The 15,467-nt window shown below is 47.3% G+C and overlaps 1 protein-coding gene across 3 annotated transcripts in view; it reads left to right on the forward strand.

Annotated features, from left to right (window-relative positions):
• Positions 1–3,538: 3,538 nt before the first annotated feature.
• The window catches only part of TBX20 (T-box transcription factor 20), a 42,840-nt gene continuing 30,911 nt past the window's right edge, over positions 3,539–15,467 (forward strand). For 2 of the 3 annotated variants that reach the window (XM_081931132.1, XM_081931134.1), the window contains exons 1-2: positions 3,539–3,947; positions 12,027–12,267. In XM_081931132.1, coding sequence (XP_081787258.1) covers positions 3,821–3,947; positions 12,027–12,267 — 368 coding nt within the window. In that variant the 5' untranslated portion in view covers positions 3,539–3,820. Of the gene's footprint in view, positions 3,948–8,965; positions 9,100–12,026; positions 12,268–15,467 lie in introns of those variants that run through there. The other variant, XM_081931133.1, reaches the window with a different exon arrangement.

Below are 15,467 nucleotides of genomic sequence, written 5' to 3' on the forward strand. Positions count from 1 at the left end.
GTTCCTATGTTAGTCGACGGAATCGCAGGGGTGGGGGTGGGGTGTCACAAGAAGGCTAATTCCTCGGATTTAATCCGGTTTGGCCCAATGGACGCCCATCGGCTTCAGTCCAAGGGGACCCGCTTTTTTTGGGATTTGGATCCGGCGGGTGCTGAAGTGATTCTGGGTCCATTTACGCCTGGGGCACCTGGGAAGGTCAATGTGCGTAAACGCAGCGCAGAGCTGTGGGTGAAAGTGAGCAGCCTTCAGGATCTCTCGCACACTGCCTGCGTGGAAGGGAGCACTGCTGCCACCTGTGGGGCTGACTCCCCCGTGGGGCTGAGTTCACTGCTCACAGGCGCGTGGCGCGATCCTAAGCCTATTTAGTCGGAAGCAAACTCCCAAATAGCGCAGCGAGGGGACCGCATTGAGAAACCCTTGAACGACCACTCCAACCGGGTTTCTTTGAATAGGGGTGGGAGTGTGGGGGGGGGGGAAGCCTCACACCACTTATTTTCAAGTAAGCTTTCTGTGGGATTGTTCCAGAGTAAGTGGCTCGAAGCTTGCCCTCTCCGGCGCCGATCCAAAATACGCTGCCTTGGAAGGAAGTCTCGCTGGAAGTAAAACCAAAACAAACCTCATTCCAAAGTAAGAGGCATATTTGAGATCGGCCGCATTATCTTAACCTCATTCCGTTAGAAAAAGACAGTACAGTGGTACCTCAGGTTAAGTACTTCATTCGTTCTGGAGGTCCGTTCTTAACCTGAAACTGTTCTTAACCTGAAGCACCACTTTAGCTAGTGGTGACTCCCGCTGCCGCTGCGCCGCCGGAGCACGATTTCTGTTCTCATCCTGAAGCAAAGTTCTTAACCCGAGGTACTATTTCTGGGTTAGCAGAGTCTGTAACCTGAAGCGTATGTAACCTGAAGCGTATGTAACCCGAGGTACCACTGTATAGACAAAGAGGGGTCTAATTTAGTGTGAATCGGCTCTCAAAAGCAGCGAAGATGTTTGTGTTTTTGCTATAAGGAATGGGAAGAGTAAATAATAACAATTTTAAAAACCACGCGTGTTTGTATAGTGCGATTCACATACACACAAACACACCCATAGTTTGCAGGCAGCGGTCGGGACTAAGTCCCAGCGCCTCTTGGAACTGATTCACAGAGCTCTCTGCCATCACTTGGACCTGAATGAATGTGTATGGACCCTAGCAGGAAAGAAAAACTGGACAGCATATGCTTCTCCCACCCAAAGATTCCTGGGAGTTGTAGTTTACCCCACAGCTACAATTCCCAACATTCAGAGCAAACTGCGGTTCCTATGATGACTTAGGGCAAGTGTGCTTTAAATGCGCTCTTAAGTGTGCAGCATGCACACAGCCGAAGGAACAAAGCAGACACAACTGTCTCTGGTGTTAGAGCTCTGCCAGTTCATTCGCACGTGCAAGAAGCCAGGTTCAGCCATCAAGAGACGCGTGAAACAGCCCTTGGAGCGGAAGCTGCGTGGTTTAGTGGATGGCAGTGTCCACAGCTAGCTGGTGCTGGAGCAGCCAAATCGCTTTTAAGGCGTTTTCTTCCCTAGGAAATGCGTTGCCAGAAAACGTCCAGCTTCCGAAACAAGGTGGTTAAAGGACAGGCGTGTCCATTTTTACGCATATTCGTCGCCGCGTACGCAAAGAGAGTTCCTTAGAGTTAGGGCAGAGTAAATTCATTTTTCTGGGCTGCAATCAGTCCCCGCTAAGCCTCTGAACAAAAGGGGCGAGGAGAAATGGTGCGGCGGTTGTGGAGCCGCGTAATCCCGAAGCCCCTTTGAGAACAAGCGCTCTTGCACAGGATCGGGCGGAAGACAGGACAAAGTCGCTGAAGGGCGAGAAAGAGAAAAGGATAAGAATTCCTTTTGAGAAACACCTTTAGTACAGTGGTACCTCGGGTTAAATACTTAATTCGTTCCGGAGGTCCGTTCTTAAGCTGAAACTGTTCTTAACCTGAAGCACCACTTTAGCTAACGGGGCCTCCCGCTGCTGCCACGCCACCGGAGCATGATTTCTGTTCTCATCCTGAAGCAAAGTTCTTAACCTGAAGCACTGTTTCTGGATTAGCGGAGTCTGTAACCTGAAGCGTCTGTAACCTGAGGTACCACTGTATAGGGAAGTGCTTGATGGAGAGCCGGTGGGAGTAAGACCTGGCTCTCCCTAAGCTGGTGAGCCGATGTCTTGGCTGCAATTCAGTCTGCGGGCGGGGGCGCCTCCATAAGGGGAAGAGATCCAGAACTGAACCTCAGGGAGAAGGAGCTCTCTGGGCCTTGTCGTTTCAAGGGCCATTAGGTCATGGAAACTCCTCAGCCTGGAGTGGTGTAATCCGGACACAGATCGGCCACTTCGTGGGGAACTAGGCATGCTGGGGACCGAGTGGGTCGGAGTAGCCAGGAGTCCCGTAGGCAGCGCGGGCTGTCAAAGCGGCAGTCAGTACAGTGGTACCTCGGGTTACAGACGCTTCAGGTTACAGACTCCGCTAACCCAGCAATAGTACCTCGGGTTAAGAACTTTGCTTCAGGATAAGAACAGAAATCGTGCTCCGGCGGCGCGGCAGCAGCAGGAGGCCCCATTAGCTAAAGTGGTGCTTCAGGTTAAGAACGGACCTCCGGAACGAATTAAGTTCTTTACCCGAGGTACCACTGTACTACTTGACAGGAAGGAGGGGGAGAAGTTGAGGTGGGGGAGCAAAAAAGTCTGGGAACCAGAGATCTGGCCTTGCAGTTCCCGTTGTCTGAATCCTTTTCAGTGCAGGAAGAAGAGTCTTAGGAATGGCTAAAGGCCTCCTTTTAGACGCAGGGCAAAAGAGCATAATGTTGAGAACATTTATTGTGGATATATACAGGGGGTGTTTTGAGCAGGAACTCGGGGGGGGGGGGACTGAGTTACCTTACCTTTAAAAAAATATTTTTTTGTCCGGGGTCGGGGGCTGGAATTAATTATACAACCTAATGCCTGAGCCAAAAATCCACCTATATCTGTAATCAAGTTTTGGCCATTTCTAATCCAGATCATTGTCTGCTTGAGTTTAATAATAACAATAATAAACCTTTATTGTCACTACACCACCTGTGTGCAATAATATCACATATTACATTTAGCCACTCCTGGGGGGTGGCATTGTGACTGGACCCATAATAAACAAACTTCGTGATGAGCAAACCCTGAACGCTCGTGGAACCAGCGAGCTGCCCGGAGATGGAGAAATCAAAACGCGTGGGCTGAAACACAGAATAGGGGTGGTCCGATGCCCTCCGTGGAGGGTCCCCCTCCCTCTTGAAACCCCGAAAAAGGACCTCTCCAAACTCTAGTTTCCTCCCCAGAACTAAACTGTTGGCTTTGAAAGAAAAGGCGAGTTTGGAGAGCCCGGCGCTTGCCCTCCCGCGCGCTCTGCCTTCCTCTCCGGTGGGATCAGCGAGGCCTGACGTGGGCAGGCTCTGATTGGCTGGCAGCCGATAGGATCTCGGCAGCCAACGAATTAAGGCGGAGGAAAAAGGAAGGCGGATCTCATTGCGAGCCCTCCGGCCCTGGCAGACGCCTCTTCCATCCGCACCGAAGCGCGCGCTCTCCTTCTCCCTCGCCTCCATCCAGGGAGCAGGGAAAACGATGGTCGCCGCGTAAACTGCGCCCGCGCGCTTCCCTGACCTTCCAGACTCGTCCTGGGGAGTCTGGCAAAAAGTTCTGGCCTCCCGATCCCCAAGCCCGTGGGCTCCTTCCTCCTCGCCGCTTCTCCTTTGGAGCCGTCTGGGTAGCAGGAGGGAACGGCCATCTGACTCTTTTGGGGGTGCCGTCCTCTGCTCCGAGACCATGGAGTACACCGCCTCCCCCAAGCCGCAGCTCTCCTCCCGGGCGAACGCCTTCTCCATCGCCGCGCTGATGTCCAGCGGGAGCTCCAAGGAGAAGGAGAGCGCCGAGAGCACCATCAAACCTCTGGGTGAGTCTCCGGAGAAGGAGGGACGCGCCGTCGGGGGGTCCTCTTCTCCAAGCCCACCTGCCCAGCCTAGAGGGGCTTTCGCCTGAGGTGCTGGAGTGATCGCTTGGGGGAATGGAGGGAGGGGTGATCCTGTCTCAGGATCACAGAAGGGACCCCCAGGGTCATCCAGGCGAAGCCCCTGCAATGCAGGAAAACAGACAGGTTCCTGCTTAGTTTTGCAAATGTGTTAGCAGTTTTAATGCGGCGCCGAGCTCATTGGGCCTTACTCCCTAGTAACTGTGTGTGTAGGCGGGAGGATACGTTTAGAAAGGACAGCTTTCCACAACAATAATTATTCGTGGGGTGGGAGAATGCCTTTCCTAAATTGGACTGGAGCGTTCAACTTCCCCTTGACTGGGATGTTCTCAAGGATGCCTTCCAAACGCCCAGTGGAAAGTGTTAAAAGGCAACGGAAGCAAACGCTTTTCTAAGTAGCCTGGTAGAACAATTAAAATATCCCGGTGTTACGACGGGGAGTTCCGTGGTTCTTTAAAGGCTGCGATTATCCGACACATCGTTTTCCTTTTAAGAAGAAGCTGTTTTTAGAGGGATGAGATAGGATCTGGCCCCAGTGCCGTATCTCCGGTTAGAAATAAAAACCAGATACGATTTTGCTAAGTTGAGTTTTCTTGGACTGCTCTTTCTCTCTCCGGGCAAAAGAGGCCATCGATACGGAAAACAAACTTTTCATCCGAGAACATTGGGGCGCAGCTGTAGTTGTAAAATCAGCCCAAGGACCAGCTCATTAAGTGGGAACCACTTCTCCCCAGTTTGTTCGTACACTTTTTAAACTAGGGAGATAGAGTTGAAGGAGAGGGAGATTCAGCTAAAGTAATTACTAGCAATCAAGATTATAAAAAAAGAAGCCCGAAATTCTGTGAACATTTGCTGCACAGGAGACGACTGCAATCCTGTGCACATTTAGCTGGGAGCAAGTCCCAGGATCGCTGGGCAAGCACGTTTAGCTTGGCAGGATTTGCTTCAGGATGAAAATGGGCCCTCCCTTGGAATTAATTTGTATTCAAAATAAACTTGTCCTCTGGAATCCCTGGGATTCGTAATAGCCAAGGCTGTGATTCTGAATCTGGAAGCCATTAAAAAAAAGTAAACCCGACCTATTTCAGATAAATATATTTAGGGTGAGGTGATCATAAGCTAAGGACTCTGAAAGAAATGGGATTTGCTTTCCAATACGAAGACTCCGTTCACATCCCTTTGAAGTCGAAGGCAAAACTTCGCTGGTTTTCTGCAATCCACAACAGGGAGCCCATATTTTTGACTGTGATCCTTAAAGCCTCAGAAGTCAATCTGCGCTATCCTACATGGATGGACGTCCCATCCTGAAACATCCCCCCGCTGAGTAAATAAGATTTGCTTTCTGATAAACACGCCAGGACTACAGTTTCATACTCTCTAGTGAAACTTTCCACTTTGACTTGAAAATAAGCCATTTTGATTCGTAAGAGAACTTGCTTCTAATTCCAGAAGTTTAGTGCGTCAACCCAAATACCCAACCCAATTTAACCTGGCTTTTGACACTCGATGTGTATGCCTTTTAGGACCCACCTAAGTTATTTAAAACTGTTTTTAAATATTGTGTTTTAATGTTGGGTAAAGGGCAGGTGATTAATAATGATAATGATAAATAGTGGAGAATGTGAACAGTTTTGTGCGTTTTGTTTTAAATAAGTTCTGTCGACTTGTACAGAACCTCAATTACAGAATTTCCTAAGAAAAGAGTAAATATGTCTCTGCTCCAAGGACGTTACAAGGAAAATAACAAATAATTATTGCACTCTGTTTATTTTAAGATACTATTTTGTTGATTTTGACCTTTATAGCACTTTGAGCTTTAGGTACATTATGTATTTAGATCATTTTCTCTTACAGAAGCTTTAACAAAAAATACTTCTCATAAAATCATTGCTCAGCTCTTTGTGTGGGTTTCCTTTATGGCTGTTTAAGAAACATTACCCAGAAACCCTTAACTATAAATTTTTTCACACCTCTTCCCTCTGTCAGTTAACCCACCCTTTAACCATTAATAGAAATAATGCACCTTTAGAAAACTATCTTTTTCTCTTGGTGAAGAATGAAAGGAAGAGCGAGAGTTCTCTCTTTTTATATAATTTTAATTAATTTTTTTTTTTACAAAACATCCGTCTTACATATAATATATAAAAACTTCTTGGCCATCTTGGCCTGAGACTTCCCTCCTCCTCAACTAATGGTTTTCCTAATTATACTCTGATATTGCGTTTTGTTATTAGGAAGAGCGAGCGTTCTCATTGGCGTTGTTTAAAAAAGGGTAATTTAAACAGACAAAACAAAAATCCGAAGGCTTTTAAGTACGAAAAAGATGCATTCAATATAAGCAATGCGTATGCTTAAGAAAGTTTCGTAGAAAATAGAAACCGGTCCCTCATCCCAAACATTGTACATTAAAGATAATTTTATACTTTATCTTTCTGAGCTTCGGTCACAGCGAATTTGTTTCCGGTTATTTACAGACCCTTTTTTCTGTTCCGAGTATGGACTGGCTCGTGGTTGCATAGACTTGCCTTTGCGCCTGCTCTTAAGAAAATATTACTTCCCGCCTCCCATGGGAGTTTTTAAGTAAAAATGAGCAGAAAGATCCTGGACAGGTTGAAAGAGATTCGGTACGACCATATCCTTGAGTTCTGCTAAACCGACTAAGATGATCACCAAGAGATTGGACCGGGCGGGATCTCGATTTGTTTTGATTCGGTTTCCTTGTTTGGTCCCTTGCTGAGGAAGAAACCCGAGGCCGAGGGCACTGGGTTTTCTTTGGAGCGTGTTCCAAATCGACTCGCTGTAGACATGCCTCGCCTTCTAGCTCCCCTCTTCCTTCTTCCATTGGAAGTGTAGGCCCAACTTGCCGTCCCTTCTGTTCAGCCCATTTCCCAGACTCAACCGCGGAGTCTTGCGCGCCCAGCGGCTGATTAGAGCCAGAGTCATAGATACGGTTGGCTTTGCTCGGAGGCGGATTCCGTTGCCGTGAACTGGGGGTTACACTTCGATCTAATTCGGTCCATTTAATCCCAATGGGACAGCTCTCTGGGAAATCCATTCTTATGCGTTGGAGCTAGGAGTCACTGCTGAACGTGTGAGACGCAACTTGGCTGTGTTCGCGCCATACACTTAAAGCGCACCCCTCCCCCAATTAATCCTGGGAACCATAGTTTGCTGGGAACTGTAGTTCTGGGTGTTGGTAAATAACAGTTTCCAGGATTCTTGGCAGCGTGTGCTTTAAAATGCGCTTGAAGGGTTACACCAGGACTGAGAGCGAAGGCTTAAAACTTCCCTCGGGTGTCTTTGGCATATATTATCTGAATTAAAAAATCGCTAGATCTCAGTGGGAGAGAGTTATGGGGTATTTTGTGCCACTAGTTTACTCAACTAAAAACTTGCTTTCTAGAGGATGTCCCGTTGACATAATCGTGCTTAAGAGTGTGACAAAAACATTGAACAACAAAAACCTGACAGAAATCCCAACAAAGCGAGTGCTCTCCTCTTTTCATAGTACTTTTATTTATACATTTATCAAAAAATTTGTGTAACCCGCCTTCCATCATACAGATACCAGGGCGGGGTACCGAACGCAAAACCAAACAATTGCCACAAAGCATCCATTGCGTTTAAGTCCCTTGCTGGGAGGTGAGATATTTTAAATGAAGAGTTTGAGATTTCCGGAGGGTGCGATCCTGTGTGGAGGCGTTTATACACCCTGGATCGAGGGAGACGCAGTGATCTGCGTGCAGACTGTTAGAAGTCAGTGAACTACATCCCAAGGAAAGCCACAACCCACCTGAGCGTTTCTCCCTAAATAAACCCCATTTCAAAGGAGCGAGACTGCGTAAAAGCAGAGTTCATTCCTTTCAATGGTGCGTGAAACTACCGGTCAGTTTGCGCCCTGCGGGGAACCTTGGAAGAGTGTTAGGAACAGAGACGTTTTGTCCACCCCCAAGTCTGGATGCATATGTCATCCTTAGTTATGTCCCTTTCCAAACCGTAATTATTTTAATACCCCACTCAGCTCCGAAGTTTACACTGGATCAATGAGTTGGGCAACCCAGCCACGAAGTTATTTGGATTTGAGCGCACCCTGACTTTGAATAAAGCCCGAGGTTTTACATCTGTCCGATCCCTCTGAAGCTGAAATATTTATCCTGAATAAAGGGGTCGAGAATCAGACTTCTTCTTCCCACCCCTCCTTGACTTTATTCCAAGGTTACAACACAGCTTTGCCCACTGCCATAATATCACAGAATGATCACTCCAATTCTCAGTCCCACACCGCTGTCAGGATCAGGCTTCGAGCCTGCCTTATGAGACCTGGACTGGACTGGACGATTAGATCTGCTTCATTATTGGAAATAGATTCCACTGAATTGAAAGGGGTTTCCGCTTGGGATGGCAGCGCACATCTTAACTGCTCCAAACCTGCGCATATTTCCTTGGGAAGGAAATCTCAGCCGTTTTTAACATCTCAGGGAGTCGCAACCTTTCACTGGGCTAATCCGGTTGGAAACGTGTATCTGACCAACTGGTGGTGTGTGTTTTCTGGCATTTAGTGGGTGAAATGCTTGGGATCAGTCTCCGGCTGGTGCGGCCCCGAATCTTGGCACAGGATGCGTCCTGTGAGTTGGTTGGGAATGGGCCGCCGGCGTCGCTGGTCCGATCCTGCCCATCTGGGACCAGTTCTATTTTGGGTTTCCCTTCCGTAGCGCGCCGCTCGCTTCGGACGCCAGCTGGATAAAGTCTCCCTCCACCGCCAACCACCACGAAGCCCCTCAAGTGGTTTCTTTATTTAAGGGCGGCGATAATCGGGGCATTTAGACAGGCTCCCTGCCTTCAAAGTAACTGGGTCCTTATCAGTTGGCTTCCAACAGCGCCGAGGCGCGCGACCAGCAGGAGAAGCTCTCCTGCGCAAGCCTCCTGAGCACATTTGAGAAAAATTTCCTGGTGGATGCTGGCCCTGGACTGGATTTAACAAGCAGCTGCTAAGAGGGGGCCCGGGGCTTTACAATGCAATCCAATTTAAGCCTACTCAGAAGTAAGCCCCTCCGAGTTCAGTGGGACTTACTCCCAGGTAAGTGGACGTAGGGTAACATCCTGAGAGTTTTAGAATTAAGATCTGGTTTTAGCTAAAGCACAATCAAGCCTCTCTCGCCTCCATCCCGACTGCGCACAAACCACTAGAACCCGATTTTCTGAATGCATCTGTGGCGTTGGGGGGGGGGGGGGATCTCTGACTTACTTTCTCCAGCTGGATCAGTTCCCTCCGCATTTCTTCTCCAGTTTATGGCACTTGAGCTCTAGAGTTGTGCGGAAGGTGAGGCCTGCTCGAGATGCCCACATCTGATAGCGCCCCACGGGGAGTTACAACGCCAGGAGGTCAAGCGATGACTTTATTTCCCGCTCGGTCCCCTCGCCTGATGAAAATGGGGGTTTCTTTGGAAACAGCCTCTCTCCAGGCGGAGGGACTGGAGAAAGAAATCCAACCAGAAGAACTTGTGATCACTTTGGAAGACTGATCAGGACGATCAGGAGCCGCAGGGTGTTTGGAGGCGGTTTCTCCCTCTAGACTTGGGAAGGTTCCCAAATCTGTGGTCCTTTTTCCTACCTATATCTTAATATTTATATGCTGCTTCTCCATCAAGTTCTAGGGCCCCCCAATTGCTTTTATCCTCACTACAACCCTGTGAGGTAAGTTAAACTGAGAGGTAAGTACCGGCCCAAGGCCACCCAACCTGGTCCGAGCATGACCCTCCAAGTATAGGTGCCAAGTCCCAGGGGCTCTGGGTGCCCGAGCAACCACAAAATTCCCCATGAAGGGGCTGGACCGGCACCCACAAATGTCCATGCCAACACCATGCATGCTGCCTGACACCCACGGGCCTGGGCGCCCACAGTCACAGGGCCAACTTGGCACTCCTGACTCCAAGAATTCATTTCACTAGTAACTGGCAACCATTTAATTTCAGTTACCCTTCGCAGGTAGAAGCAAGCCACAATAGAGAGATGCTCTGCTACCTATTCTATGTAGCTCTTTTGTTGATCACAAGTTGGGGCAGGATCCAGTCAAGAAGCGCGAACCTAAACATGTTTATTCACAGAAGGCTCAGCGAGAGCTTCTCCAAGGAGAATGTCCAGCCCCTCGTGAAATCCCCTTTGAACACAGTGGGAGGGAGGGAGGCCTCTGAACTACACGTTTAGTCGGAGGTAAATCCTATTAAGTTCAATGGGGCTTATTCCCAGGTAAGTGTGCCTGGGATTTCAGGCTCAAGGTGCGATCCTAGGCTTGGTCTCACAGAATGCAACGAGGCTTACTCCCAAGGAGATGCTAAAGGATTAGCAGCCTGCGCCTTCTATTGAAATCCAAGGAAAAAAGTAACAGTGCTTTGAATTTTGGGAAGGTTAGCTGGGCCCCATGGTGTTTCACCCGTGGTTTGCAAACAGATGCAGCTCCTATACCTATTTTCCTGGGAGGAAGCCCAACTGATCTCCTTCCGAGTAGACTTGCATAGGATTGCGCTGTCGGTTGGGGTGGGGAAAGCAGTTCAAACTCATCCTGAATAAACAGAAAATCGCCTACGGAGTTCAAAGGTACTTCCTTTCTTCCAAGTAAGCAGGGTCGTTAAAAAATAAATAAATTGCACCCCCTAAAAAGATCAACTTCCTTGATTGCAAATCATCTCCCTTTCGCTTGGTGTCATCTACACAAAGTCTTTTGAGCTAAAACCTTTCTGGTCGCGTTGTACGGTAATAAATGTTTTCAAGGACGGAGCTTTGTGTCACACTTCGAGGTGCTAGGCCTCAGTGAGGAGGCAAACCTCTAAATCTTTAGGTGGAAAGTGAAAGCTCACGTGACAATGCTTCAAGATAAACAAATAAACATACACTACGAAAACGGAATGCCAGAGCAAGTCTGGAAGGTTGGCGCGCTATTTTTCTATTTGCAGGTTGTTTTTAAATGAAGAGCATTCATTCATTCATTCATTCATTCATTCATTCATTCATGTGAACCCCGAGAACAAGCCTGAAGTAGAGAGAAGTGTAGGCTTGGTGGGGAAAAGGAAAATTGGGGAAAATTGCTTTCTCCCAATATTTCCTTGTCGACTCTCCAATTGTTCAGAAACTAATAGGTGGGAGGAAGGGACAAACTGGAGGGGACGGGACAACCCAGCTCCCGCGCGCAATCTTTCTCATTTTCTCCCAGGCCTTCACATCTAAAGTGAAGCGGATGAAACACAGGTTTCTTGCCACAGAAAGCAAGTGGCCAGCGTTCTTGTACCTGCTTGCAAAACATTGTCTGTGGCGCGCTTCGAGAGTGGGCAAAGCCGTCTCGGGACAGCGTCTGCGCTCGTCTGCGAGGCAACCGACAAGTTCTCTCTTCCCCGTTCTCTCTTCTGAAATCTTGAGGACAAGACGCGATGGAAATCAGGAGGCGGCGGCAGTGGAGAAAGCTCTCCAGACGCAACACTTTCGCTGCGTTTTGATTGCTTTTACCTGCCAGTTGCGGTAACGGTGTGTAGCCGGCTACCTGCCTAAAAGCGCCCGAACTCCTCTGCTGTTGCTGTGCGTAAAACGCAGGGCGGTAGGGAGTTTAAAAACCTCTGCCGCTTGAGAAATTCAGGGGGCTTAATGTCGCGGGATCCTGGCCGCAGTTTTCAAGGCTCCGCTTTCCCAAAGGGGCCGTAAGTTCATTTGAGTGAGGGAAGAGACAAGCAGACAGAAAAGAGACCCCAAGATAGTCTTGGATCGGCTATAGCCACGACGATCTCTCCAATTTCGTGCGCGCCGTTTTCCTTTGCGGGAGTTCAGGACCTTTCTGCGGGCGCATCATTTCCTCTCCTGGTTATTATTGGCTTTCTGCTGGAATCCTTCCTAGTGTTTGTCAGGTTCACCTCTCTGCTCCTCCAGGCTGACTTGCTTTTCCATTTTTGCTCTGCTGTGGTGACTCGATTCTTCACCAGGAGCAGCGATCTCACTCCTTTCTCTCTGTCCCATTTGCAGAGCAATTCGTGGAGAAGTCGTCTTGCTCCCAAACGCTCGGCGACTTGCCCGCTTTGGAAACGCCGCCGGGGGATTTCAGCAGCGCCAGCCCCTCTTCCCTCTGCACCGAACCCCTCATTCCCACCACCCCCATCATTCCCAGCGAGGAGATGGCCAAGATCTCCTGCAGCCTGGAGACCAAGGACCTCTGGGACAAATTCCACGACCTGGGCACCGAGATGATCATCACCAAATCGGGGAGGTAAGGCTATACCTTCAAAGAAATCGGTTACATTTTGGCACCACAATCCACAGTTGGACAGTGCCTTCGTTAGGACTAACCAAAAACGTCACAAAATAGTGACGAGCTTTGGTTGGTGGTCCTAATTAGCAAGGCATTAGCTGCGTGTGAGGTTTGGGGGAGATGTTGCTTCAGCACAACTGCTTTTGCTTATTTGTTGTGCAAAATTACAATGGAGCAACTGAAAGGAAAGAGGGGTGAGAAGTGCACAGGGCGAAAAAGTTGACTCAGAAGTCTGGGAAAGGGGTAGTTTATCACCAGCCAGGGTGCAAAACTGTGGATTTATCCAGCCCATGCTTCAGGCATCTGGATTGTGCTAGAAAAGCTTCCTTTACGCAGAAAAAGGTGCTGATCCGCTCCTCTCCGCTTCCACGCCTCATTGCTAAAAATACTGAGTTTGAAGGTGTTGTCAGATGACATGAAGGTTCTTGTCCTCTTTTTTCCTTTTTGATCTGTGATGGCTGTTTAACACATGCATGTCATGGGTTGAATGTTGGTGTCTCCAAGTGATGTGCCTGCCACTGTAACATTAGACCACTTGAAGGATTTGCTTGTAGACTGCAACTAAAGGTTATTAATATCAGAGTAATAGTTAGAATGAGAATGTTATGCTTCCTTTTATTTTGACGTGAGGGAAGAGCTGTAGAATACTAACCATATAAACTGCTGCAGTGCAAAAACCAGCTTTGGGATATTGTCTAGACCTATTTAATTTTGCTTTAGGCTGCAATCCTGCACCCACTTACTTGGGAGTAAGTCCTATTGAACGCAATGGTACTTACTTCTAAGTAGGATTACATTGTAGTGCATGAGCAGTACTTGAGAAGCTTAGGATGGAGTAAAAAAATGTGTGCCTTCAGTTGAAATCTGTAAAATAACTAGTATTTTTTTTCAAAAAACCCCCCTACATTAATATAATTTATGGATTAATGCTATTTTCAGAAGGGTCACACCAAATCAGTCTGTTGTAGCAGAAACAAAAACAGAAAAGGCTTGCAGCACCTTAAAGATGACCCCAATTTACAGTGGTACCTTGGGTTACATACGCTTCAGTTTATATACGCTTCAGGTTACAGACTCCGCTAACCCAGAAATAGTGCTTCAGGTTAGGAACTTTGCTTCAGGATGAGAACAGAAATCGTGCAATGGCGGCGCGGCGGCAACAGTGGGAGGCCCCATTAGCTAAAGTGGTGCTTCAGGTTAAGAACAGTTTCAGGTTAAGAACAGGCCTCCGGAACGAATTAAGTACGTAACCAGAGGTACCACTGTACTGTGACGTGAGTTTTTGGGGACTAAAGTCCACTTTGTGCAGTATATGAATCAGCCTCTACAGCTAATAAGCAGAGGACCCCATCCATAATAGGCATAAAACTGATGTGTATTCGGGGGCTTTGTAACACTGGAATCTGCCTATTATGAAATCAGCCCATTGGCCCATTCAGCTCAGTACTTCCTACACTGACAGACAGCTGCTCTCTAGGTTTCAGGCAGGGGTTTCACCCAGTCCCACACGGAGATGCTAGGATACTGAATCTTGGACCTTCTGCACTCAAAGGAAATGCTCGCCCTCATTTCTTCCTTGTTTTCATTTCTGCCAATAATTTGCACATTCCACACACCCCGTATAAAAATAATTAAATTACAAAATTTCCTTCAGCCAAAACCCATGGCTTAAAAAGGGGAAATTGTAGTTGTTGTTTGTTTTAAAAGCTTTTCTTGGTTACCCCATTCTTAGTGTCCTTTGCAGAAGTCCCACCCAGACCTAAAAGCTCTAAAGTTAATCAGATTTGGGAAAGCCTGTCTGAGGATTTAGGGTTCTGGTTTCGTTCTTCTCATAAACACTCAAAAGTGAGTTCCCTCCCTCTTCCTGGGCCTTTCCAGATTACAGTTTCCTTAAGGCTATTTTACACAAAGGAAATCTGGATTTACCACAGACCTATACAAAACTCAGCCGGGCTCTGCAACCAAGCTCATCTCCTTTGGCAAAGGTACCTGCATGATACAAGTGTTGACATACGCATATTTATCACACTATATACTTAAAATATAACTTGTTCTCTCAATGAAAGCAGTATATATGAAGGCAGTGGTGGGAACTTTGCACTTTCCCATTGATAAAATATTGTTCCGTAAGCGCTGGGAAAATGCCATTGTCGCAACAGGAACTTTGAAAAGAACTATCACGATCCCATGCAACTCTTGAGCAACAACTCTGAGTTTACCACACTATTTCATCTTTTTAGACCTATAATGCTTTGAGTGTTTACCCAGAAGGAAGCTCCAGTAAGCTCAGTGGGGTTTCCTCCCCAAAAATTGCAGCTAAGGGCTTGTGAAATCACTAGCGAGTGACACAACCCCTATTCCACGCTGCATCATTTTATGATATTTTACAGGTTCCTATTTGCTTAGTTCATTGGACTGCTTCTTTATTGTCCCATTTAACACGGGAGTGCTTAAACAATTCAGAAATAGCCATTAACACCTGCAAGGCTTTTTTTTTTTTTTTTTACAATACCACGATTTCATGCCATTTCATGTGGAAAGGAGGGATATAAATTGGAAACACATAGCCAAAATTCCCCTTGATTTTTTAAAAAAAGTTTAACTCTTAAAAAAAAATGTGCATGTCATTTCCTAAAAAACAGATCACCTTTCATTCTGACTGGTTCCTGGGCAGATGATAGATACAACGCTATTACATTTATCAACACCACAATATTCTTCATAACAATATACAGTGGTACCTTGGGTTACAGATGCTTCAGGTTATAGACGCTTCAGGTTACAGACTCCGCTAACCCAGAAATAGTACCTGGGGTTAAGAACTTTGCTTCAGGATAAGAACAAAAATAATGCGGCGGCGGCAGCGGGAGGCCCCATTAGCTAAAGTGGTACCTCGGGTTAAGAACAGTTTCAGGTTAAGAATGGACCTCCAGAACGAATTAAGTTCTTAACCCGAGGTACCACTGTATTTGAGAGCAAACACAGGTGGTCCTCATCTCTATGGTGGCTTTTTTAAAAGGAGGACCTAAATATGCCTACTCTAGCCTTAATGCTTTTGAAGTGGGAATAAAATAGTGTGCCAACAGCATATCTGTAGCACTAAGGGAGAAAACCATTACAGTGGTACCTTGGGTTACATATGCTTCAGGTTACAGACG

This window comes from Podarcis melisellensis (assembly GCF_964234715.1).
Source record: "Podarcis melisellensis genome assembly, chromosome: 12".
Classification (NCBI taxonomy): domain Eukaryota; kingdom Metazoa; phylum Chordata; class Lepidosauria; order Squamata; family Lacertidae; genus Podarcis; species Podarcis melisellensis.